The sequence below is a fragment of the Xiphophorus hellerii genome, chromosome 9 (assembly GCF_003331165.1).
Source record: "Xiphophorus hellerii strain 12219 chromosome 9, Xiphophorus_hellerii-4.1, whole genome shotgun sequence".
Classification (NCBI taxonomy): domain Eukaryota; kingdom Metazoa; phylum Chordata; class Actinopteri; order Cyprinodontiformes; family Poeciliidae; genus Xiphophorus; species Xiphophorus hellerii.
The window spans coordinates 17304363-17330624 of NC_045680.1; the positions used below are offsets into that span (position 1 = coordinate 17304363).

The 26262-nt window shown below is 38.3% G+C and overlaps 2 protein-coding genes across 4 annotated transcripts; one reads left to right on the forward strand and one right to left on the reverse strand.

Moving 5' to 3' along the window:
- The first annotated feature begins 1206 nt into the window (after positions 1-1206).
- mpnd (MPN domain containing) lies at positions 1207-6887 on the forward strand. Of its 3 annotated transcripts, none has more exons than XM_032571031.1 (13): positions 1207-1240; positions 2364-2566; positions 2642-2863; positions 3455-3545; positions 3627-3705; positions 3848-3944; positions 4029-4101; positions 4177-4253; positions 4581-4749; positions 5384-5454; positions 5585-5674; positions 5790-5882; positions 5961-6887. In XM_032571031.1, the coding sequence occupies exons 1-13, from the start codon at positions 1222-1224 to the stop codon at positions 6045-6047; spliced, it is 1371 nt and encodes a 456-aa protein (XP_032426922.1). In that variant the 5' UTR covers positions 1207-1221; the 3' UTR covers positions 6048-6887. The 3 variants fall into 3 exon arrangements, 2 of the variants coding, with proteins under 2 accessions (XP_032426922.1, XP_032426923.1); XM_032571032.1 differs by lacking the exon at positions 1207-1240 and adding an exon at positions 1340-1887; XR_004340338.1 differs by lacking the exon at positions 5961-6887 and having other exon boundaries at positions 5384-5503; positions 5790-5808.
- A 1067-nt stretch (positions 6888-7954) lies between these two features.
- Positions 7955-25721, reverse strand: sh3gl1b (SH3-domain GRB2-like 1b). The gene is made up of 9 exons (XM_032571033.1): positions 25529-25721; positions 18019-18087; positions 17367-17439; positions 17135-17278; positions 16717-16850; positions 16464-16622; positions 14065-14168; positions 13778-13911; positions 7955-10467 (listed from the first exon to the last, which is right to left on the reverse strand). Exons 1-9 carry the CDS (start codon positions 25571-25573, stop codon positions 10274-10276), a joined length of 1056 nt encoding a protein of 351 aa, XP_032426924.1. The 5' UTR covers positions 25574-25721; the 3' UTR covers positions 7955-10273.
- Between the last annotated feature and the right edge of the window lie 541 nt (positions 25722-26262).

Here is a 26262-nt window from a genome sequence, read left to right on the forward strand (position 1 = left end):
GTTAATCTCAAAATGTACCAATAGAAAGATGCCCTTTAATGCCAGTGAATATTTGATTTTGTATTGTTTTGAATCAAAGGGGACAACAGAAGTAAATACCGACATATATATACACACACACACCTGTATAGCAGTTCTTACTTTGCATTTCAAACTGTGATCTGACAAGTAAAGGTACTTGTCGGTGAAAAGAGAAAGTGTGAGTTGCTCCTCTTTGCCAGCAGTTAGTTTAAAGATGAAAGAAAAACAGGGAAACTTACCCAGTGAAATGGCCGACTGCATTGGTTACAGTAATAGGATTGTTCTCAAGTGTGAAGGGAGGCATGTTTTTCACATTGATGGGTTTAATTCTGCCAATAGTGACAACCTAACCTTACATTTATTCCAAGCCTTGCAGAACAGACTTATTTTTACGTTAAAATGGGTAACTTAGTTAACTTAGTTTTATTAACATAAACCAGTTTTTTGTCATTGGTGAGGCAGTTCTTCAAATTAGGTCAAATAAAAGCAGGGGGTTCGTAACTGGAAGTTTTAAACTCAAGCTTCTAGCACTCCTGTAAATCAGTTAACAAGGACAGAAATGACAATAACAACCAGTTCAGTTCAAAAATCCACCCAGCGGGTTTTTCCTGTCCCGTTTACTGATTTGTCCCAACAGGCCTAATGACAGTTTGATCTTGCAATCATCGGCAAAAGTAAACAACACGTTAAAGTTCTTGTTCCCTTAGGTTTTTATGAGAAACTTTTGTACTGCTTAATTTTTTTTTATTTTTTTTTAAATTAAGTAATCTTTAGAGAGAGGCAACTTGCGTCCCAAACGTATGAAATAACCAAAGTATAAGGACAAGGTTTTTCCCCAATGATTTGTTTCTGCTAAAATAATTGATTTCACCAAAAAGAAGTTTGCAGTTAAACAAGTTTTCTATTACTTATGTGCATATTAACTAAATGGACATTGAATAACCCACCATAACTAGCAACTCCACATCTGGTCTATTTGCCTGTACGAGTATGTGAAATGTTATTTTCAGTTTGCATTTTGTCAAAATGTGACAAATGTTCAAAGGCTTCAAGGGGACGAAAACCATTTCAAGGCACCGTAACAACAGCCATGGCCGACTTCAGTCTGTGCTACCAGTAGATGGGGGTATAGTAGGAAGTGAAGCCGGGGAAGACTCTGCGCTGGAGGTTTGCTGCCCTCCGCAGGCTGCTTCCCGGTAAATGTGCTTCTTTTTCGGAGATAAAAGAAAGACACATTTCAGTGTTGACGAAGGAAAGCACCGTGTAACGTTGTAACACGGGTGAGGCTTGTCATTTAACCACGTAGAAATCATAATGTCGACATATTGCCTTGTGCTTGTGAGCACCGAGACGCCTTAGAGCGGCTTAGACGCGCTTTTCTCGTCGGGAAAAATACAAATAGCGGCCGTTTCACGTGCGCGAGTCTCTTGGTTTTTCCGCAGGAAACGCAGATTTACCGCTAAACCTGTCGGTTTTGTTCTCATCGCTCTTCAAAATAGTTATTCAGCACCACCATATAAGTTGATGCTTGGTTTTTAGCAATGGTAACGGAGAGGTAAATAATGGCTCGGCTGCACGTCAGACCAGCCCGTTCAGTTCAGAAGAACCAGGGAGAGTGACAAGGACGGGGAGAGGGAGAAAGAAAGGGGAGGGGAACTGACATTAAAGCAACACAACAAGGAAACTACACTGCAGAGCCACAGACGCCTTCATTTTATGTTTTTGAATAATAGCCGGAGCTAGTGAGGCGAAGTGTCTCAGTGAAAGGCAGCCCCCGGAGAGCTCCAGCTTCAAGTGTCCGGGGAGAAAGCGGCTTTTGGACCGAGCTGGATTTAAAGGCGCTCTCCGTCGCTTTCACAGGCATGGGTGAGAATAATGAAAGAGGGCTTTTAATTGTGATTCTGAGAGAAATTAACAGAAGGGTGGGGGGGGGGAGCAGAAGCGGCGTACATACAGGCCTCTTCCTGCGGACAGAGCCTTGCCCTGTAATGGGAAGTGGAAACAATAAATGCCAGCACAGTTTAGCTGTAATTAATAAAATGCCCATTTAGATCATCTGCAGATTAACAGCGACTCTTGGGGTTGCCTTAAGTGTGCTATTTATGTAGCAGCATACGGCAGTGCAGAGTGATGGAGGCTGCCATTACACTGAAGTCATACTCAATACAACAATGGATCATTCCTCATAATTTAACTTTGATATGTAAGAATTTCCTACTATCAGCTTATGAATATTTTTTAAAAGTATTCATGCTTCGTAACAAGCCAAGATGCTTGCTTTTGCTTTTACATGTGACCTGAGCACATTTTCTGGGTTGAACTGTTTCTGTCTGTGTCCTCAGGATCAGAACCACCAGGTTCCCCGCAGGTGGTGGAGGATGGAGGCGAGGAGGATGAGGAGGAGCTGAGTGGAGGCGAGGAGGCAGAGTTTCGGTCCAGCTCTGGAAGGGGCTCCCTGCTGACACGGAGGGGCATCACCCTGAGAGTCCTGCTGAAGGACGGGCTGGTGGAGCCTGGAGACGGAGTGTTGGCCATCCACTACTTGGTAATAACACACATCATCGCTTTAGAGTGAAGAATATAGCCAAGGATGTAATCTCATCATCTCCCTCTTCTTCAGGGCAAGAATTTTGTTGGGGATCTGCTGAACGATGGGAAGATCCGATGGGTGGAGACGGGTCAGATCTTCAACTCCCCCAGCGCCTGGGCGACACACTGTAAGCGTCTGGTGAACCCGGCCAAGAAGTCCGGCTGCGGCTGGGCGTCCGTGCGCTACCGGGGGCAGAAGCTGGCCCAGTACAAGACCACCTGGCTGCACAAGTATCAACCCAGCGCAGACATGGTAAGAAGAGACAAGGGTCCCTACAACTCTAGAGTTGAAATCAAACATCTGAATCCACATTTGGGTTTAAGTGTTTCTGAACAGTTTTAGAGTTGATAGTTTCAGCTATTGCAACAATCTGCTGTAGAAGTGACATGACAAATGTGGACAAAGTTTTTAAAATAATAAGTTACAAAAGAAAACCTAAACAAAAATTTCATTCAATTTATTCAGTTGGGAAGACATTCTTAATAGCAAGAATCATGTCTGTGTTGATAACCTTACAACTTCAATAAAATATGTATTTAAATCTCCTACTATGTCAAAGAGGTTTTTTATTAAGCTTTCTTAGCATGATATCATTTGTTTTCACCCACTGAATGATTAAATTTTTCTGTGTAAGATCATTCTACCTACATACTAGTTTAATTTATTCAAAAGCTTTTTATTCATCGTTATTGGGGGATTTCTTTTTTTAGATGGCAATGCAGGTTTTAGGAGGCTGGGGGGTTGTGGAAAAAGTAACACACAAGCAGTACATAAGTAGTAATATTTACACATAATGTGATTCGTTTATTCATTTGTTTTGCCTTGCATTTCTAATGCTTGCAGAGCATGGTGAGTGAGGAAGATGATGACGAGGATGAGGAGGAAGGGAAGGCAGCCGTGCAGGCCGATGAGAAGAACAAGAACAACAAACCTGGTTTGCATGGTCTCTTCTCTTCTCATATCTTCTCCTATCTGATCTCCATTAAAAGCTGTTAACATCTTCATTTTGTTACAGACGTAATGGTTTCACGTCGAGCTGACAGGGAGAGGATTCCCGTCAGATATTGCAGCTTAGGCACCAGGGATGCAGCCAGGTACTGCCTGCATTACAGTAGTATTTTTCATATATATATATATATATATATATATATATATATATATATATATATATATATATATATATATATATACAGTATATATAACTGCGATGTGATGCACACTTTGCAACATCCACAGAGATCCACACACGCTTGTGGAGCTGTCGGCGTTCTCGGCCATCAACAGATTCCAGCCGTTCAACGTAGCCGTCTCCAGTAATGTTCTGCTGCTAATGGTCAGTTTTCAGATTCTTCTGAGCAGCATATGGATTAGTGAGACGCTAAGTGGCAAAGTCAGATATTTGTTTGCATTTTTGCAGGACTTCCACTGTCACCTGACCACCAGTGAGGTGGTAGGGTACCTCGGAGGGCGATGGGACACAAACACACAATGTGAGCCTGATGATACTCGGAAAAAATTAATGGCAGAAGGTCAAACTTTGTGTAAACAATGTCGCTGTTTTGTAGTGCTGACAGTCCTAAGGGCTTTCCCCTGTCGAACCAGGCTGGCAGACAGAGATACCGCGTCAGCTGTTGAAGAGGAGGTGAGACATCAGCAAACATTATTTTTCAACATGCACTCTTATCAAACCACTGCACACATTGCTGAATGTTAACACAGCGACTGGTCTCCAAGTGGGATATTGGGCCAAAAAGTGGGGTAATTAACAGAACAGAAAAATGCCAAAATCTTTTTGGAAAGTTTTTGGTATACAAAAAGTATCCTTGAGGAGAAAAAAGTTACTTTTGCATATTTGTTCTTTTTTAATAGTTAAGTTTCCTGCTTTTATAAACTTGAAAGTCAATTAAGAGGCAGCTGTTTTACCATGTGCTGTCAAGTTAATAAAAAGGATGCTTGCCTTTGTTTTCAGATCTGTCAGAACCTGTTCATGCGTGGGTTGTCATTGGTGGGCTGGTACCACAGTCACCCGCGAGGTCCCGCCCTGCCGTCCCTGCAGGACATCGACTCCCAGATGGATCACCAGCTGAGGCTGCAGGGCTCCAACAACGGCTTCCAGCCCTGTTTGGGCATCATCTGTGGTCAGTAACCACTTTAGATGTGGTGTAGTTCAACGGGAACATGGCCGGTTGTTGATCTGATTTAACAGTGACTGCAGAGCCCATCAAGCGTGTTCCCTGATCTAGGACAAAAATATTATGGCATCAGCGTGGAAATTAAAACTTAAAAATGAGTCCAAGCACTCCTCCAAATTGGCTACAAAGTGGCGAAAGGACACATGTGGATGATTTGGAGTTATCATCATAAACCCCCGACCTCAGTCATTTGTGGGCACAGCTGAAAAGATCTGTGCCTAAGTCACAGTATAAAAGGCATTTCTGCAAAAATACTGAGCAAATACATCTAAATGTCTGAATTTGAGAGTAGTATAAAACTCTCATGATATTCAATTATTTTGATCATTCTAACTGATCTAAAACAGGAAATGCTTAAGCAACTCTAATGCCAGACAGGCAGAGAGAAAAAGATGTTTCTTTTTATACAGTATATGCAAATATCTATTTTTAACGCTGCTGTGAAACTGGTTTCCTGTATGGACTTGTGATTAATTTTGCAGCAAAAGAGTGAATGAAAGTGAGTTTATTCCTGTATAAGCATTCTTGTTTTTACTTGAGTTAAACTTCAAAATCTTAAGTTGAATTTAACCTTTTGCAGGGCCGTATTACCACGGAAACCAAGGCGTGGCATCCACAATAACGCCGTTCTGGGTCGTACCGCCACCTGAGGTCGGAAACTAACTTTCACTTCTCACCTTCTTGTTTTGTGGTTTGCCATGTGAGTCTTGGTATGTTCATTCAGAAAGATAAAGACATTTTTGCTCATGTTTTTCAAAATCGTTTCCCCTCCTGTTTGTAGCAAAGGCCTAATGACTACGGCATCCCTGTCGCTGTGGAAGTCACTTACGTACAGGACAACTTTCTCACCAGCGACGTTCTCAATGAGATGGTATTGTTGATGCCGACCCATACATATAAAGCCAAAACTGTATGATTTAATTTTAGGTGCACCGAGTCACAGTTAAGGGGATTCATGATTTTTAATTTTTTTTAAATTTCCGCAGATGCTTCTGGTTGATTACTACAGGATGGCGCCCGATCTGGTCCAGTTCAACCAGTACTGGTGTCCTGAGACAACCATGCTGGACAAGGTTAAGGTAATGCATATAGAACTCAAACAATTACCAGTAACGCTTTATCAAAGAGTCTGTTTGATAATGAGTCTGTTTCTGCAGGGCTCTCTGAGTTGCCACGCCCCCAAAGACCAGGCCTACTCGCAGATCTTAGAGCATGTCTATAGTCAGCTGAGCACCACGCACTGAGGTCTGATCTGCACGTATGACGCGATTGCCCTCCATCTAGAGCCGCTGCATTTCAAAACGCCGTCACTGACTTGACCGATTTGAAGTTAAATTCTGCTTGAAAAATACAAAGATGTCTTGGATGATCTCATGCTTGAGTGACAATTTTTATATAGCATTACACTTCCTGGACTGGACGGGTGCTAGATATGTGAACGTAGCTGCTGTTTGTGGTTGAGCTGCATTTTATAAGGATAGAAATAAAAATCGAACCAAACACGATCCAATAAAAAAATGTAAAAAAATATTTAACTGGACACTATATGGACAGTAGAAGACCTTCGGCTTGTCAAAAATGGACCTATGTACTGACCTGTGACTTTATCTGAACTTATGCTCAGATATTAAGATATGGATGATTAGCACTGTTAAATGTCTTGTAATTGCCTTTATAGACTCAGTGGGGATAGTAGTTGTGGGTACGCAGTGAATAGTGAAACATACACCAACAATGTATGCAATGGTATCGGTGTCTGACCTAAACACTACTCTGCAGTAGATCCCTTTTGTACTCCTGAACTCATATTTAAGGGTTGTGGCACGATTGTATCCTCTAGTTCAATAAAACAGACGTGTTTGTGTGTTAGGTGCACTGTATTGTGAACGTCTTCTTATCAGGTTGTGTGGAACATGAGCACTCTTTGCTAAGACAGATATTTGCTTCCTCTTGAACTGTACTGTATTTATTACTAACTGTTGACTACGTGGTTTACATGTATGCGGACAGAGCTATGCCTTAAGCCTGCTGATTGGTGACCCACTAAGGATTAAAATATACACACTGGAACCATTTAAACATGACTTACTGTTTGTTTGTTCATTTTGTATATGTATTGTTACAATGTTCTCATACTTGAAGTTTATTACGTTAGTATTACGCTGTGACTTTTTACGTTAGTCAATGCATTTGAAGAGAATTTTTATGGTATTGACTGACTTAAAGTAGAGCATAATTACAAAGTGGAAGAAAAATACATAATTTTCAGATTTTTCCAAACTAAATCCAGAAATGTTTTACATTTGTAATAAAGACTTTATACTATGATGTGCCTAATTAAAACCCAGTGCAATAACAAAGGAACAGAGCAGTACAAACCAAAATTGTGTTATAAAGTGGAAAGAGTACAGAACAACTTTAAACATTCAGAGACATGGACATCACATCTAAACTCACAGGCTGGGGTAGTAGAGAATTATGTAGAGAAACAGCTCAAATAACCATAGCAACTGTGGAAGAGCTTCAGGGATCTAAAACTTTGATGGCATAATCAAATCGTACTTCTCTGAAACATAGTGGCAACATCATGCTGTGGGGATTCATAAACACGAAAGCCAAGCAGAGTTGCTGGGAAGATGAACTGTGTTTAAAAGGTCATTTCAAGAGGCAACAAAGCATCTGAGACCGACTAACTTCAAACAGGGTAACTTTAAACAGACAGGGCTACAAAGAAATGGTTTGAATCAAATTATGCTCATGAACCAAATTATATACCTAAATTCAGTAGGTGCAGACTGTAGCAACATGTAAAAACTAATGTTTGCAGATTGAATTATTTTGTAAAGTATGGCCAAAAATGTCTCTATATGTGTAAATCAGGCAGCAAAATACCCCAAATATCTTGCACCTGTAATTGCCATACTTTTTTGTTTTTAATTACTTGAAAGTTTAACACAAAAATCCCAATGCCTGTTTTGTTCCTCGCTAAAATAAAATCTGAAAATAGATTAATATTTGTAGTTGGAGCATGACAAGATAATTCTGTTTATGGGATTTGAATACTTATGCTAACAACTATTAATGTCTGAATCCAAAATGAAATATTTGATACTTTCCTCTTGACTTGATTCAAACATATAAAAATTCAACATTTACTTTTTTTGTCTTTTATTTTCTGTAAGAAGTTGGTAAACAGAAAATAAGAAGGAAGCACATACAAATATTGTGGTGATAAAAAAAAAAAATTGCAGGTAAAATCTGTATCCGTAACAAAATGTAAATTAAATCTAGGGTACATACAAGGTGTAATATAGGTGTACATGCAATGATTATTTGAAATGTTTTAAGGTCTCTTATATAAAAAATAACACTATAGAGATTCATTTATTGCAGTTTAAGGAGAATGTAAGACTGGTTAAACAATTACATATCCCTTTAAGAAATTAAGTGTGACTTAAAAAAGAAAAAAAAGATTTGAATATATTAGAAAGATAGAAAACAGTTTCCATGGATCTACTGATGAAATATTTGATCAGTCTGAACATGTCCAGGAAATTGTCTGTAGTGTCATCAGTGTGCAGAAACGTGCACACATAAAAGTGCCAATGGGTAGAAATAAAAGCAATACAATTCATTACTATTTCTGAGTAAACAGGTAAGATTTGGTTGCTCTTAGTTCCCCTTTTGCTCTCCAAAGGCACTATCACATGCATGTTGGACTCTTGACTAATAATGTTATCATTACAGCACCTTTCATGTCCGTTAGCCTTGAACTACATACAAACATTGAGACGTAGCATGTAAACGTATTGAATGAGGACCACACACAGAGATGGAAGAGTCAGGCAGCTGAGTAGAGATGAAAGGGACAAAATAAGACACAAAACACTGAAAATGATTAAAAAGCACAGAACTGACATTCACAATTAGAACTCCACCTTTACAATTCAGAGATAAATCGTTTGGCAACCATTTGTGGCTTAAATTCATCCAATCGGACAACAGTTTAAAATCATGCCAATTCCCTCGATGTTTTTCCTTTTAAATATTCCTCATTCTCACACACTGAGCTGTGAATGTTGGATAAGACTTCACCGGCGGATCTGGACGGTTCAGAACAAGAAGCCAGCCCTGTTTGAACAGTCAGCCAGAGACAATAACACATCTATCATGCCCAACGTACAGAATAACAGGTTCAGACTATGATCGGATTCACATTCTCTGAGGCATGAGGACAGACAGCAAAAGCAGGACAGTTAGTGGTGAATATAAAAGACTAGCTCGCTGCCAGCAGCGTCATCTATTCAGGCACTGCATTATGTTACGTGGTGCCAAGAACAGGACTCAAAAAGGCCTTAAAAAGGGAAAAAAAAAGTTGAACATGCTTCGACAAGAAGGTCAAAAACTACATAAATACATGCCTGTGTTATAAGATTATTGGCGAAGCAACCATTTACACTAAAATTAATGTTTTTATTGCATGTTTACAGACTTTTTGGCTCTGCCTCCTTATTTAAACAAACTGACAAAAAGGTGCAACCTCTGCATTTACCTTTGGGTCTGTGTATAATCATAGAGAATGTCTGTAACATGTTAATCTCATCTGAAGCCCAAGGTGCAATTACATTTCCTTGCACGCGGCGTCAACCAGTCAGATTCCTGAAAATGGTGAAGGCATCGCAACGGAAACACTGAAAATAAAGGTAACTACTGTTAAATATGTTAGCTGCTGAACAGTCACTTGAAACGAACAAATAAAAGAAAAAAAAATTAAGTAAGGCCACAATTTTAAAACAGTCCAAATGTGATTATTTGCCAATAAGCTTCTTTTTGTAACACAGCTACTGAAATAGTATCTATTCATGGGTAATATCAATTTAGTGGAGGTGAAAGTAATTCTCTGTCAGGCCAGAAGGTGGCGGCAAGGCTTGCACTGCAGTACTCTGATGGAATCACAAATATTTTCTGTTTTGCAATGTTGTTTTTCAGTCAAGTTCTCATGAGAGTCACTGTGAAGTTTGAGCTACAAAGCTACTCTACTGTTAGGTTGATCACCCACCTGTGTCACAGAGACTGCAGTAACACAAAAATAACAACAAGGATCTGTGAATCCACTTATGGTAATAAGGGAACTTAAAATCATTTCTGTCACCTATTTGTGATGAAAAATGTATTGCTCATCTATTTGTCAACAGTTTGTCCCCAGGAAATTCTTGTTTACGGTCAGATGCACGATAAAAATGTTTTGTCTCAGTCATAGTCTGGCTGCTTTTTACTTTTCTGTGGAAAAGGTTGGTGTTCTGCTTTGATATCACATCCAGATCTTGTGTTTACAAAAAGTGCTCACTCCTGGTGATGGCGATGAAGCTCAAAGTGAAAATGAAACCCTGGTAGACTGTCTCATGTCTTCCACTTGTCTTCTTCACCACACTGTTTACACGTCTCAACTTCTCTTAGCGCTTCCGTTGTTTTAGTGTGGCAATGGAACGAGGACATCCACGTAGTTGAGAGGGAAGAATCCCGACTGGCCATTTAGCATGCCTTCATACCAGTTTTCATCGATTTGATTGGTCAGGATGATGATGTCGCCTTCGTGGAAGCCCAGCTCTCCCTCATTCTCTGGCTCGAAGTCGTACAGGGCCTTACAGCTCGGCTGCTCTGGGGCTGGTAGGGACGGGAAAGAAGAGAAGATGAGAATTACAGAGAAAAACAAGGGTTCCAAAGCAGATCCAGTTATGAAAGAATTGAGTCACACACCACGTCTTTAGCAGGATATTTAAACCTTTGATGTTTGTGTAACATTAACACAGCTTTAAAACAAGTTAAGGAGATCTGCCAGGAAGAATCTCTGAGCATAAACATCCCTGAAAACCAGATTTCTGCTGCTGTTCTCTTTCTCTCACTCGTCTCTGTGACCTCACACAGATCAGCGGCAATTTACACACAGACAAACCAGGCTTTTTTTTGCAGCTGAACAATTTTCTCATTGTATCACGTTCACGCAACACGCTGCCGGGCAGGCTAGAGATGGGGAGAGTTTGGTCACTCGCTCATTCACTCAATACAGTATCAGCTCACAGGGGCAGAAAAATAACACTTTATGAAAGAGAATACAGACAACTTTAGGGAGGTGTTAACACACATTTGCAATACCAAACATGTTGGACAGTATTATAGGTGTCTTAGCTCATCAATTTAAAAAAAAAAAGAAAAATGGGATCAGCTTTGAAAACATTTGTAAATATTTGATCCTAAATGGGAAAAGTTAATACATTGTTAGATATGACGGTTCATCTTTCAGCATGCAAGTCACTAAGTTACAACCCCATTAAGTCATGCTTTGCTTCAGATAAAACACAAAACCAATGCAAACACAGGTGGAGTCTTAAAAATATGTCAAACATGGAACTTAGAGAGTTTCCAGGTTAAAACATTTGCATTAACATTGAAGTTACTAATCAGATCAAAACTAATTTTCTGATTAAACATTAATGTCATCATTCTTGCACAGTTGGACTTAAAAAAACATCTGGAAATTATTTAGCATAATGTATGACTTATGGTTACAACTAGACAATGTTCCCACTGTTCTCCAAGAGCTTCAGCATATCAGCTATGTAAGGTCAACAACGTATAGGAATTACGAGAGGTTTAAATCCCTGCCAAATGTATTACCAATAAGAGGGCATGCAAATGCCTGAGGCTCATAATATCCTCCCAAATATTGCCTTGTGATTATAATATTACAAAGCCTGATGTTTATATGACAACTGTAAAACAGTATACTGTGCAGCTCTATTGAACAGGACACCAGGCTAAGAACATCACAGTCCTGTGTGGCTGCTGATTATATTTTGACTCATTTTAATGTGAAACTAAGGCTAACAACTCACAGTTGTAACACAATTAGATGCTAAAACCTACATATACAAATAATACAATTGTCATATGTAGAAATAGATGTGTATTTTGGCAAGATTAAATTTAAAGTTCAAGAGGTCGAGTTTTTCAGCTGTCTGGCGTCAACGAACAAACAGCCTGTCTGCAGCATGGCCTTCTTTGGAGTAGCTTTCTGACACGATGTCAACAGTAGGTTACAAAACACCACAGCAGAGCTAAACTTTAGCTCCAAATTTTGAGGGAGAAATTTAATCCTGTTGTGGCAGCAGATGGGTTTGCTCAGAGGAACTGGGGAAACAGAGCAAATCTGTAGCTGACATGGAAACGAAAACAGTCGGATCACTGCAATTCTCGTTTATTATGATTATTATTATTGCATTTTCAGTATATGCAATGTCATAATCTGGGTACTGCATTTGAGCTACAACATTTTAGGCACTGTGCATTCAAACTCTTCTTGCTAATAATGCATTTTGCCACTAGGAAAATCTTTTATTGTCCACAGCTGATCTAGAGCTTGGTGACCAGCATGCAAAAGTTTAAAGAGTGGTAAAGAAATGATGATTAGAGGAGGGAGAAACATCTGCCTTGCAATCAAAATTGTCATCGCAATTTTGAACAATAACATTACACATTTACGTTTTCCTAAACTCGTGCAATCATAATTCTTTTCACCAATTTTGTAAAGTACTCATTTACACATTTTGGTCAATTCCAACATTTCTTTAAAAATTATAAACAAAACCAGCTTTCCCCCCGCCCCACATGAACAGTAAAAGGAAACGAGTTTCTCAGAAACAGCTCAAAGATAGGAATATGTCTCTTTTTACACTACCGTAACTCTTTGAGCAACAAATAAACCAAACTACCAAAAATTACAGGATACAAAAAAACTGAGTGATCATCACTGACTCTGTTTTATTATTCTTTGCTCACAAGTGCATCATTTTGGAAAACATCCACTTCAACGAGCCGCATTCAAACTAAATAAATGTATCCAACTTTATATTTGGGAAGAGAAAAGCTCTGATGTAGTGTTATGTGTTGGCTGGTTAATCCTTTCAATCATTAATTTTAACTACAGAGTAGACTCAGGTAGCCTTTCTGTCATAAATTACTATTTATATTAAACGCCTTATTTTTATATGCTCGGCTACACGAAGTGGGTGGGAGAGGAGTCTGTGTCACAGCTCTGATGTTATAAAAACAGAGGACAAATATTCAGATAGAAATGGTAATGCAGCATTAATATATTAGATGCAAAACTAAGCAGCGGCAAATGAGTAAGAAGAGATCTTTGGTAAATTTTAACCGTTTTTTCCCCCCCCGAAATATCCTAAAATCAGACAGCAATATTTTTAAAATTGAGAGATTAAAGCAAAACCACACACTTGCACAACAAGACACAAAGAATACACACCACTGATAACAAGCATCTATTTCCTGAAAATCGAATCAGAATCTCACTCATACACATACACCCCTACACACACACACTCATGCACCATTCCAAGGCTGCAACTTGGACACATAGTCGGTGACTCACACAATCCTAGCTTCCGAAAGGACAATGTTGCAAAGAGAAAGGACCGTTCTGCTGATGTCACAGGAAAGAGGAACAAGGTCAGTGGAAGAAAGGCCAGCCAGATAACAGGGTGGGACAGAGTCACCAATTGCTCACACTGACATTGGTCAACAGCTAAGTGATGTCACTGCAGCATCCAAAAAGTCAAACGCTCAGAAAAGCCTTCATCAGACTAGAAGAGTAAAAGAAAAAAAGGCGAGAGGAATTTCTCTATTTTCTTTTGGCCTCATGGTACTTATTAGTTGCAGTTGTTGAGCAATCATGTTGGCAACACACAGAGTGTTCCTGTAAGATTTCAGGGAACTTTATTAAAGGCACAATGCTCTGACGCAACCATCTCTTTTACTTTATAGAAACAGCTGGATGCCTTGTTATTGCTGGAACTTCGGGAAAGCAGATCTTGTTACAGATCTAACCAGTCACATTTCACAGAGGTTTTGAAATCTGAAGCGGGTAATGAATTTATTGATTTTGTAATCTGCGTCTTACCAGAGTTGCGGGAGGGAGGGGGCGCCATTGAAGATGTATAACCTCCGTTGGAGTGGTTGTTCTCGCCGAAGTCAAAGATAGGTTTGGGTTTAGGTGTGTACTCTCGTCTTGGCCGAGACTGAGCTTCAGTCATCCTGTTTAAAAAGACATCAAAAACAATCCTTATAAATGAATTAGCTTAAATCCACTGTACAGATTTGCAGCGTCTCAGAGCAGAGACGACAGTCACTTGAAGAAAAAGTGTTGTTTTGGCTTTGTGCATCTTTTGATTTGATTTCTGCACCAACCTCTCTCGCAGTTTATCTGAGAGCTCCTCCAGCACTTGGACGGCTTGTTTGTGATACTGAAGTTGAGACTCAACGAGAGATGAAAGCTGGCTCACCTGCTCTATCTGCACACACAAACAAACATGTCATAAAAGACACGCAGACTCCTGTTGCCAAGTTTATGAAATAGCATAAGTCATTTTAAGAGATAAACAGACCAAACATGAAAACAATAGGTTCAAAAGCAAAAGTATCTTCCCACATTCAGAACTAAATTAGATCCAGACAAATGTAAGCTAATGTTAACTTGCACAGCTATTTTATTTGGGTGTTTTTTCTTTGCATAGGGAGAAGTGTCTATGTAACAAACGCTGCAAACCGGCATATTAATAGCCAAAACTAACATGCAATGGCAGGCATATAATTATTTCCATTCGTCGGAGGAGCTATGGGTCTGGAGAGCCACTTTCTGCGAATGTTAGAATATCAATTATGTAGTACAAAGTGATGAAACCAAAAATGATGCATTTTTTTGAATGTCATTCAAACTGTTACACTATTAATTACAACAAAATATGCTCCAGTTTTTAAGAGCTTAGGATAACATCATAGGAAGTCTGAAGATCAAAACTTAACTTTTAGCAAACAGAATTACTAATACAGACGTTGTTAGACATTCCCACTCCCTGACAAAAAGAAAGCTGAAATTAGAGTCCCAATCACAGCATTTTCAAAGAATCACGTTGAATCTCTCTGACTAAACTGGTATCCTAATTTCTGTTCTTGGTGTAATGCAGTGGTGCCCAAAGTCGGTCCTCGAGGGCCGGCATCCTGCATATTTTACTTCTCTCCCTGGTTTAACGCACCTGGATCAAATGATGGCTCATTAGAAGGCCTAAGAAGAACATTGGCATGCTGAAAAGGTTGTTGGTACTACCAGGGAGAGAACTAAAACGTGCAGGATGCCGGCCCTCGAGGACCGATTTTGGGCACCCACTGGTGTAACGTTTGTGATTTTATGGAAGACACACTCATAGGTGCATTTTGTATTGCCAACGTTGTTATTAGCTGGAAAGTTTGCTGGTTGAATTAAGAGAAAAAAAAGTCAATGAGTTAAACGCTAGCAGAAGCAACATTTGAGGAAGTCAGATTTCTACAGCATGAACGACCAACAGAAGCTGTGCTGGGTAAAACGTAGGAAGAAAGAGAAGTGCAGATATAGATTGTTTTGAAGACTTGGTGACTACAGAAATATAACTAAATCTCCCTAGAGCTACAGGTGTATGTTTGGACTGGACCCTTAGATGGAAGGTTACCAGCCTGCAGGATGTTCTGTTCAGAGCATCCATTCAAAGATGGATGGTCCATCCATCCATTTTCTGTACACCCTTGTCCCTTAGTGGGGTCAGAAGGGGTGCTGGTGCCTATCTACAGGTAACGTCCCGGAGAGAACCCACGCATGCACGGAGAGAACATGCAAACTCCAAGCAGAAAGGCCGGGAATCGAACCCAAGACCTTCTTGCTGCAAGGCAACAGCTGTACCAACTGCGCCACTGTGCAGCTCACTGTGGTGCTGTATACTTCTGTATATTTTTAGGAGGCTTAATAATAAGAAAAAGGAAATCAACCCCAAACCCACTGCAGAGTTAGTTATGTAGGACAAAAATCAGAACACTAAAGTAGGGCATAAATTGTAATGTGTTATTTGACTGCACTTTAAAGCTACCAAATTTTCAAGCATACAGATAGTATTGATTTGGTGAAAATTAATGTTGTATGAATTGAGACTCTGTATAAACAAAAACCCAATCTTAAATGACTGATTTGAAGACTAAACAAAAGACATGATATATACCATCACATGTATGGACTCCTTAAATTCAGCCATTTACAAGTCTTTAGTATCTGACTCTTCCAAGTGTTGTGACACTGCCTGATAGGTAAAATGATCACAGGTAAACCACTAAATACTATAGTTACTCCATGTGCAGAGTGGGTGTGTTTGGTTGAGTTTTATAGATCTAATGAGCAGAGTTTATGTTTGTCCTGTGGGTGTGTTTGACAAAACACCATAAAGGAGAGAAAGAAAAATACAAACTTTCAGAGTAGCAAATGATTTGATGACATAAATAAAGTTCAGTTTTCCGTGAACCTGGTAAATTATCCACAGTAAATACCAAGGTACAATAAGTAAACAACATAATGATATAAACATTTCTGTGAGAAGTCAGAACTCTGCTACTTCAACAACTGTTTTATTTCCTTCCACAGTAATTTGAAGAACTTGAGTAGAAGGATGACTAAAATGGGTAAATAAAAAAGCTCAGAAGAAAAACAAACAACTGAACTTCTGGATTAGGTTACAAACTCTGTTGTATTAAAAACAAAACCAGACGGTTTAACTGTGGGAAATGCTTACATCAGTCTCCAGCAAGTTGTACATGCTGGTCTCAGCTACTTCCTTTGACTCATGAAACTTCTCCAGGGCCTGTCGAACTTCCTCATCTGGAATCTTGCCCTGACGCTTCTTCTTGTAGTCGTAATCCAGCCGACGGCCTTCAAGCTTCTTCAGATGGTGCTGAATGGTGTCACAGTTACAGGTTAGTTGCCTGTGGTTTTTTTTCAAAAGAACTTTTTAAATGTAATATTTCTTATCAAAAGCATATTTTTACCTGAATCTCTCTAAGGTCCTTGTCACACAAACTTTGTAATGGATCAATAAAGTTCTGTTTAACATCGATGTCTAGAGAGTCTTTCACTTCTGCTAACCGCTTCATGGCCTCTCCTACATCCACTAGAGCAGCGCCTGGATCACAAAGACATTTAAGAGTCAAACATAATTTGTAATATTATATGACAAACACTCAGTTAAACCTTTAAGGTGTAAATAAATAAATAAATCTCCAAGGCATGTATGTGAAATTGCTAGAATAGACAAAAAGAACCTGATTTACATTGTGTGATTAGCTTCCATGCAACTCGTAAATTAACATTTAATAACCAGATGCATCTATTTGGTACACTATGGAAGTTATAATTAAATACTGCTGAGAATTTACAACCAAAAACAAGGACATCTACACATCTCACCAAAGTTAGTGTCTTCTCCGAGTTCCCTTCCATACTTGGCCATGCACTCTCCTAGCAGGCCTTCAGCCTGAGGATAGCCTGGGTTCTTCACCTGACCACGAATCTTTGACATGGTGTTCAACATGGACAGTTTGGCCCGTGATGCTTTAGAGGTAAAATAAAGAGGAAATTACTTCAATAGAAGCGTTACAATTGCATAGATAGATCAATGGCAGCGGTTTTGTTTTCGAACCTGGGTTGGGCTGAAGGTACTCCGATGTTTTGGAGATCACCTCCGCTACTGCTTTACTGGTCACATCAACTTTCTGTAAAACACAGCAGGTAAAACATCATGTTGCATCTGTAATTTGCCAAATTCGAAAAGGAGATAAGAAAATAATCTTTACTTAGATGTATCCAAATGCTAGTTATACTACTAACAAGAGTAATGTTTGCAGTGATACATGACCTCCAAAGTTATTTTTTCTAAGAAGTTTTTTTTTTTTCTAGAACACGCTGGATATCTGGGAAGAAAATCACCAAATGTTTCAGAATCTTTTCCACTATTATGTCCCTAAACTGCTTGTTGTGTCTGGCTTACAATGGAAAACCCAACAGTTATGAGCAAAGGAGCAAAGTGTCTGTTAACAAGGTAGAAATTGTGTTTAATGCAAAAAGTCCTGTTGGCCTTTTTTTTTTTTTTTTTTTTACATCTTCAGTCCAGTTGACAATTACACTTTATGGACTTTTCCATTTTGTCAAAAGCCTAAACTTTAACAACCAAAGAAAAAATAAAACTGCATCAACCAGTAACATTTGCATTGAATGTCCTATTTTTGCTTGTGCACTATGTAAAATCATTCAGTTCCACAACTTTGACGTATACTCTGTGATATATCTCATACCCGTTCCAGGTCTCTGAAGTCATCATCTAGTTTGGTTCCTTCTGCCCCACCAACTTTCTCACTTACCATCTACAGGGGAGAGATTGGAGGACAGAAAGAAAGAGTGACAGGAAAGAAAGGATGAGACGTGACAAAACAAAGTGCAAATTTAGTAATACCACATATGCGGTATTTGATCTGAGAGGAAAAAAGGTGGAAGTGCATTATGAATATCCAAATAGTGGCTTTGCAACATTTGCATCAGTGATGCACAGTTCAATGTGTGAAACCTTTTATCGGTGTAGCAAAACCCATGAAACAAAATGACTTGTGTAAAAAAAAAGAAAAAAGGAGTCTTTAACCAGTTAACTTAAATACTTTTATCTCTAACAAGTAGCATCTTACAGGCACTCTCTTATGATTCTCTTTAATTACATTCTAAAACATCTTGTAGTCTGAAACAGAAATAAAAGCCTCAGCTACAGACAACTGTGTCCAAATTTCCCCTGACGCATCACTCTTTTGTTTTAAATTTCAGATCTGTTCAGCAAAAATCCACCCCGAAATACCCCTTGTAGTTTGCATCCCTTTCTGCAATAAATCTACATCACAATACATTTTAAAACAGTGCAAAACACACAAAAAACAGCTTGAAACAGATCTGTTTTGCTCTTTTTACAACACCAGTGTTAACATTAAAATTTCCTCTCCTGCAGGAAACAATTCAAGCTGTACAAATACTAAAGTCAAGCTGAGGCTGTGAACAGGAAATCTAACTCTGAACAACACCCGTACTCTGCACAATGTGGTTTACATTTTCCATAGCACTAGAGTAAATGTAAAACAGGCAAAAAACATACCCTTACCTGTTGGTAAAAATATATACAGTACAGACCAAAAGTTTGGACACACCTTTCTAATTCAATGGGTTTTCTTTATTTTCATGACTATTTATAAGGCAAGAAATCCCACTTATTAACCGGACAGGGCACACCTATGAAGTGAAAACCGTTTCAGGTGACTACCTCTTGAAGCTCATCAAGAAAATGCAGAGTGTGTGCAAAGCAGTAATCACAGCAAAAGGTTGCTACTTTGAAGAAACGAGAATATAAGGGGTATTTTCAGTTGTTTTACACTTTTTTGTTTAGTGCATATTTCCACATGTGTTATTCATAGTTTTGATGCCTTCAGTGTGAATCTACAATGTCAATAGTCATGAAAATAAAGGAAACTCATTGAATTAAAAGGTGTGTCCAAACTTTTGGTCTGTACTGTATATAAAGAAAAACTGTTTAAGCTCCATTTGGATTTAAATGATGTTTTCCTTGAAGGAAATGTTTTCAATAGGATCTACCATGCAGTATTTTAAGATGTGAACAAACTCTAGTATAGAATAGTTTAATGTAAACATCCAGTTCATAGTTTAAGAAGTAATGTTCATTTTCTTAGGTTTAATTTAATGATCTTTTAAAGAGAGAAAAACATTTGGCTTATTCATCTACTATGTAACTCAAAGTTGTGACCTCTGTGTGCTAACTGAACAAATACGGTATTTAAAACTTTCAGCTTTGGTCACATAGTTTAACATAGTTATTTAACATTTCTTCCACCTTAAATTTTTAAAATATTTTTCAAACAAGAGTGCCCTATGCTGATATTTCCAATCTGCACCGCTGTATGTATCTCTGCTGTGTGCAGGCAGCACATGACCTGAGACCTGAGGGATCCAGTCAGATAGTGAAGCTGCAGGGGAAACTGAGTTAAATTATTACTCATATGCAAACAAAAGCCATAAAAGTATGCAGCACAAAAGTTCTATTGTTGGCGTTTTGGTATAAACAAAAGAGAGATTAGTGTCTAACAGGAATCTTTTGTCATCTTCATAACTTCATAACTCCAAATACGTCTCCCTTATCACAAAGGTTTGATCAAATTTTGTTTCTTTTTTCAGTTGACAAAGCCTGCAAAGCTGATTTCTACAGAGAGAACTGACACACCAGGAAAACCAAAACACCTTCAGTGGTTTAAAGCTCACTAACTTCAAACTAAGGAAATAACTACAGCATGCATTATGCTATCCACGTTGAAGTTATGATATGCAAAACGAGGAGTTTGGAGTGCACAATACGAAAACAAGACAGCAGTGCAGGAGCGGTGAAATAAAATCACTTTTAAAGTCGATGCTAAAAAAGATAGAGCTCTGCCAACATACCACCTGAGAAAACTAGATGTCAGGAGGAAATTACTCAGCTGACCACATGTTAAAAAGCTCTGGTGTGTCCAGACACACAGCAGCATTTTCAGGTTGATAGAAAGCTGACGTCCACTCCTTCGGTAGGCTTCCCGCACTCTGGTGAAAACATCAGCCTTCTAAAATGTTTAAGTCAGGGTCATTCCGCTAGTGGAAAATAAGATGTAGTTATTGTGGTATTTTTCATGTGCTGTGAAACCAGGTCATTTTCTGCTCTCCGAAAAGTCTCCTGTTTCAGCCAGAGCTATAACTATTTTGACCAATGTGTTGATAAGAGACTGAGGCTGTATCTGTCTCAACGTTATCTCTGTGGAGGACATTTACAGTCAGTAGACCCAAGAGGTAAAAATGTCTCACCCCATGAGGAAATTTGCTCATCAGTAAATACACAAATTAACCAAGTTGACCTTTCCATCTCCACTCATTGGTTTGGGAGCAACACATTTAAATTTCACATTTTAACACCCTTCTAGGAAGAAGGATAAATCATTAATGATCTCTTCAGTTTGCAAAGAGGAAGGAACAACTCCAAACAACTAGTCAATGTGGATTAAATAATATTGAGAAAGGTGCATACTTTCCAACATTATGCTTTTTATACATTCTGAAAAAAAAGAATAGATACACTACATCCCATCAATTTTGCTGATGTCAATTGTAAATGCTCAAATAAAAATTGAGTAATTTCAAGCTAAAACATTCTTTACTTTTTCAGAATCAGAAAATCTATAAGGCTCTCCATCTGCATAAATCAGATTTCTTAAACTAATGAAAAATGTTTTGATTCCCAGCCAGTCGTCTTGAGGTTTCTTATTGACACCTGAAAAGGTTTTCTATATTTGGTCACATTTAGAAGTGGGCGATATGGACTAGGAAGTTTTATGACAGTATTTGACAGTAATATTGTCATACAAGTAGGCCTGTCGCGATAAACGGTAAATCGATTAATCGTATGATAAATTAAAACTATCGACGTCATTTTAATTATCGGCATTATCGTCTCTTCCGGCCTTTTTCCTCTTTCTGTTGATGACACCGAATGAAAAAAGGCTCAACTCCCGTGCTCTCCACTGACCCCCCCCCCTTCCTCATTTTACTTAGTGTAAAGCCCAGCGCACACGAGCTGTCGGCCGATTGTCGGCCCATTTTCAAAACCTGACAGACCACACATTAGCCGACAGAAATCCTAGGTATAACTGTTCGATCGGGTTCGTTCCTGCCGTGTGGTGTCCAACAATGGGCACAAAATAATGGCTACAAGTCCAGTGAACTAATTTTAAAATCAGGCATTAATCAATGCTTTACTACAATCTACCTGCAATGCATGTGGCTAGTGTCAGTCCTGACTGAATGAAAATCATTATAACCTATTTACGTCACCTTAACGAAGAACAGCTGAAAAGTTACCGGGTTTATCAACTGCGGTAGCAATTTCGCTCCAACTCCTCCTCTTGTCATTTCTATATTCTTTGCATGTCGAATAAACATTAATGTTGTTTCCACGTATCATCTCCAATGTCCGCTGGACTTCTGGTTGCGCCGTGTCAGCTGTTTGGGATTCCCCGACGTAATTTCCCCTCAGAAAGCGCAGAGGAGAATCCGCGCTTTCTGATTGGCTGCCATGATTGGCTGCCTGTTACATTCAACAGGCTGCGTTAACGCGCCCAGTGGGGGAAAACCCCTGATTTGGATCAGAGCGGCAACGACGATCTACCGTAACACACCACACAATCTTAGAAAGACCAACGTTTTAAGATTGTTGTAAGGGGAAAAATAGCAGCAAAAAATCGTTTAGTGTGAACTATTGCATCAGGTAGTCGATGTGCCCATTTTCTCTATTTAAATCTAATGATTACTGAAGGGCAACATAATATACAGACTTCATAATCTGCATTCTTTTGGTTGAATGCAGTATTTATTTCCACTTTGGCTTTATGGTGTTTAGTTTTTTTTTTCAAGTGAGTTTTTTGTTAATGGAGACTGAGAATCCATTTTATTTTTGTTTTTGGTTGTTTTGTTTATTTTGTTTATCAGCTCAAGTGTTAAATGTTCTTTTGAAAATAAAGTGTATCTAACTTTGACAGGAAATTGCATGCATTATTACGTCATTTCCATTAAATCAGTGTAAAAAGGTCTTCAAACAATATTATCGTTTATCGCAATAATTTTTGAGACAATTAATCGTTGAGCAAAATTTGCTATCGTGACAGGCCTACATACAAGTCACGATAAAAACTATTTATTATATATTTTTTAGGTAACTGCATGACTATGACTGTGTGTCAGCAATCATAGCCCCAAAAACATAAATACTCTTGAAAAACATTTCCATTTGTAATGTGCTTCGTTACGACACTATCAAAAAGTTTGATTTGTGTCACTAAACTGCACATGGTACTCATATTTTCAAACTTATTGGCAATGCATACATTGAACAAACTGTGGCAAAAATAGAAAATGATCAATCCTGACAATAAGGACAGTTTTGGGGGTTTATAAATATCACGAATTGGAATTTACTGTGACAAAGATAAATCAAAACTCTTATCATGACAACGAATTTATCACAATAAAGCAAAACAATACAATAAACGGCCACCACTAGTTGCGTTACAAACAAAAAATAATGTAATTTTTTGGAATGTCAATCAATTGCAGCTCTAGCTTTTTGTTTAGGTGAACATCCATCCAGCCTTCGTGTCATTTACTGCCTCTCACAGGTTTCCCTCCTCTAATCAGCTTCATCTCTCTTACTGTTCCTGCACAAGCACTCACTCAGCATAACAACGTTTCACAGAGGGGATGGTGTGCAGGGTAACTTGCTTTGTGGCATGAAGCATTTTGCCTGATGACCAAAAGGTTTAATCTTAGTCTCAGATGGTCAAAACAATTTCTGTCTGTGTCCTTTACATGGATTGTGGTTAACTCTAAAATGGACATCTTCTTCTAACTCGTATATAAAGGCCAGATTTGTAGAGTGCACTTAATAGTTGTCTATTTGAGAAAATGTCCCACCTGTACTGTCAACTTCTTCAGCTGAGTTATTATGAGATTAAATTATACAATTGGATTATTTAATAATTAGACGGTTTCTGAACGCAATTAGTTACACTGGATTATATTTAGAAATATCATGAATTGAATCTTAAAGCACACTAAATTTCTAACATTTTTGTCAAAATTGCGAAATCAAAAAAGTTCCAGATAACCAATTTCTATAGGCTGGACCGTTGTAGTTGCACAAAAATGCCCACAAACAGTTTTTTAGGACCTTTTATTCATCCTACGCTGTTGCTCTATTTAAGACCCTCATGTTTGAGCACACAAAGAATGGATTTGTCACTAGCAAACTTTCCACAGTGTCGTCAAGTTAAACACATCAGTGTCGAATTTAAAGGTTGGAACACTGGCAAATTACTCATGTCAGGTAATAACAGATTTAAGAAGCAAACTTAACAATGTAAAAAAAAACAAAAAAAAACAAAGGTGTTTCAATTGATTTGTAGGATGTTCAAAAAAAATCTATATATAAGAACACAAAACGTAACGGAAAGACCTCTTCAATATTCTCAACATTTGCATAATCTGCAAATCCCTATCATCATGGCTGCCCTGCATCTGTAGCATGCCGTCACACTATATCCTGCACCTGTCAGGAATGATTAAAGACAATAAAAAGCAATCTGAGGATTATGTCACAAATATCATTCCTACAAACCAACTTAATCCCAAATCAGATCCACACACCACCCACTAATCTAGTCTAATCCTTTCAGATTGAACAGTGGTTTAGCTCTTAGAATGATCGACATCACACAATACAAAAGAATACAGAAATTGCAATGTGTGTGCCACTCTTTTGCAACTCATCATGTCGTTAATCCATACATTTATACAAGGAAATTCAATGTAATGCAACAGAAATTACAGTTTTGCTCAGGTTAACATTAGAATCATTAAGTCTGAGAAACCAAAATGATTTACTGTTAAATCTTAAAGCCTGCCATACAAAAATACTCTTGTCTAAGCTTTATGTATATCAACAATTTCATTTTCTGTGAAAAATCACTTCTTGTGTTTAACCAGTATATTTCCCTGTCACTGATTTATTTATTAGAATTTTCTACCAGTATATTATTTCACCCTTGAGAGACTTTTCAGGTTTGATATTTATTGTTTAAAAAAAAAAAATGCAGAGACAGTGAAAGACAAAAAAATAAATAAAACAACCTGTAAGCATATATATAATTTCCACAGCCAACTTTCCTCCTGTGAATAAAATCTGAGCTATGTGGAGTGTTATTGCCTTGCACGGAGTTTTGGCAAGAAAAGCTGCTGCAATGCAGTGAAATAAAGAGAAAGCACACACTGTCCACCTTCCCTTCGCTGCATCCATCCCTTGGAACAATTCTCATGCACGGATCTACTTTATCTCTTTTTCTGCTAATCATTTTCACTACAGCAGGCCCTGTCCTACACGACAGCCGCTAAATCACAATATTTCCCCTTAACTACAGGGATCGGGTTTTGTTCCTGACAGGAAGCTGGGGCAGAAACCAAATGTCTTTCCTGCTTAGATCAGCAGGGGTAGGAAGACAAAAAAAAAAAAAATCTTTTTAAACAGTCTCCTCCCATGACTGGGAGAGATGCCCCAAATTAAAAACATTCACATTAAAACTGAGGCAAGAAAACTAACGTAGATTTTCATGTGTAATGGAAGGAAAAGCAAGTTTTTTTCCAGTCAGACATACTAAACAACATCGAAAATGGGATATTTGTGTTTTGAATATGATGATACATTCGAGAAAATGTTTTACTACTTAAAAAGAGGTCATAAAACCACATTTCCTTGGATCAGCCCTTAAGAGTTACGCTGCTTTTTTTTATGATGTTGTTTTCTCTTTTTACAACACGACTCTTCCTTCAGCAAACACATCCAAGATTCCTCACAGTTTGCTTACCTACATAATTTAAATTGTTGCATTTTGTAAACAAAAAAATATATATATACATTTACAGGGCAGACTCCACATTTTTAACGCGTTATTAACCAGTTACTTACGTCCAATTGACGTCTAAGTGGCTTTTATTAAATGTACGGTAAAATAAAGAGAGCAAATGAAAAGTAATTTAAACATTTTCACCCACTAAAACAAGTTGTCAAAAACATCCACCGTAATATAAACGAAGCGGACGTTAGCCTCACTTTGTTTGTTAGCTCAGAATGCTACATGCGTTCAGCTAGCTGCTAACGGTAACGGTTGGAAAAGTTTCACAAACCTGACTGGCTTTATAAAACTGCTTCTTCAAACCCGCCACAGACATGTTGAAACCCGGCTGTCGTCTGCACGTCTGCCGTTGGAGGTGTAAGCAGGTCACAGTGTAGGGAAAAAAAAGTTAACGTTACAGTTTGTCAGAAAATGGGCCAGTGCAAAAAAAAAAAAAAAAAAAAAAAAAAAAAAAGAGCAAAAGCGTCGGGGGGGGAATCATAGGTCTGCTGATCCGTCACTCCAAGTCGGGACACGCCAACTGACCACGTCCACAGTGAGAGTGGGTGCTGCCACAGTCACAGAGAGCGGGGCAGAAATTATATAAATATATATATGATTTAATAGTCTAAACTCGCAGTTTGCTTTTACATCTTCTCTAAATCTCTGTCAAACACTAAAAATATTTATTTAACTGTGTAAATGTCGGCGACGCAATGTTTTCAATAAATGAAACCACATTGCCCTCTGCTGGATACACGAGTTAGCACCAGTACTGAGGCTACGGAATAAGGATTATTAATAATAATAATAATAATAATAATAATAATAATAATAATAATAATAAAAAGCTTTAACTAAATATAACAACTACTAATACTATTAATAATAACAATGCTCTTGGTGGCTGTAATAATAGTATCATGAGTTTTGCTCTCAATTTATTTATTAATTAGTTAATAGTTTACATATTTTAAACAGACAGCTTAAGATGCAAATGCTACATTTTATTGTATTTAAATCAAA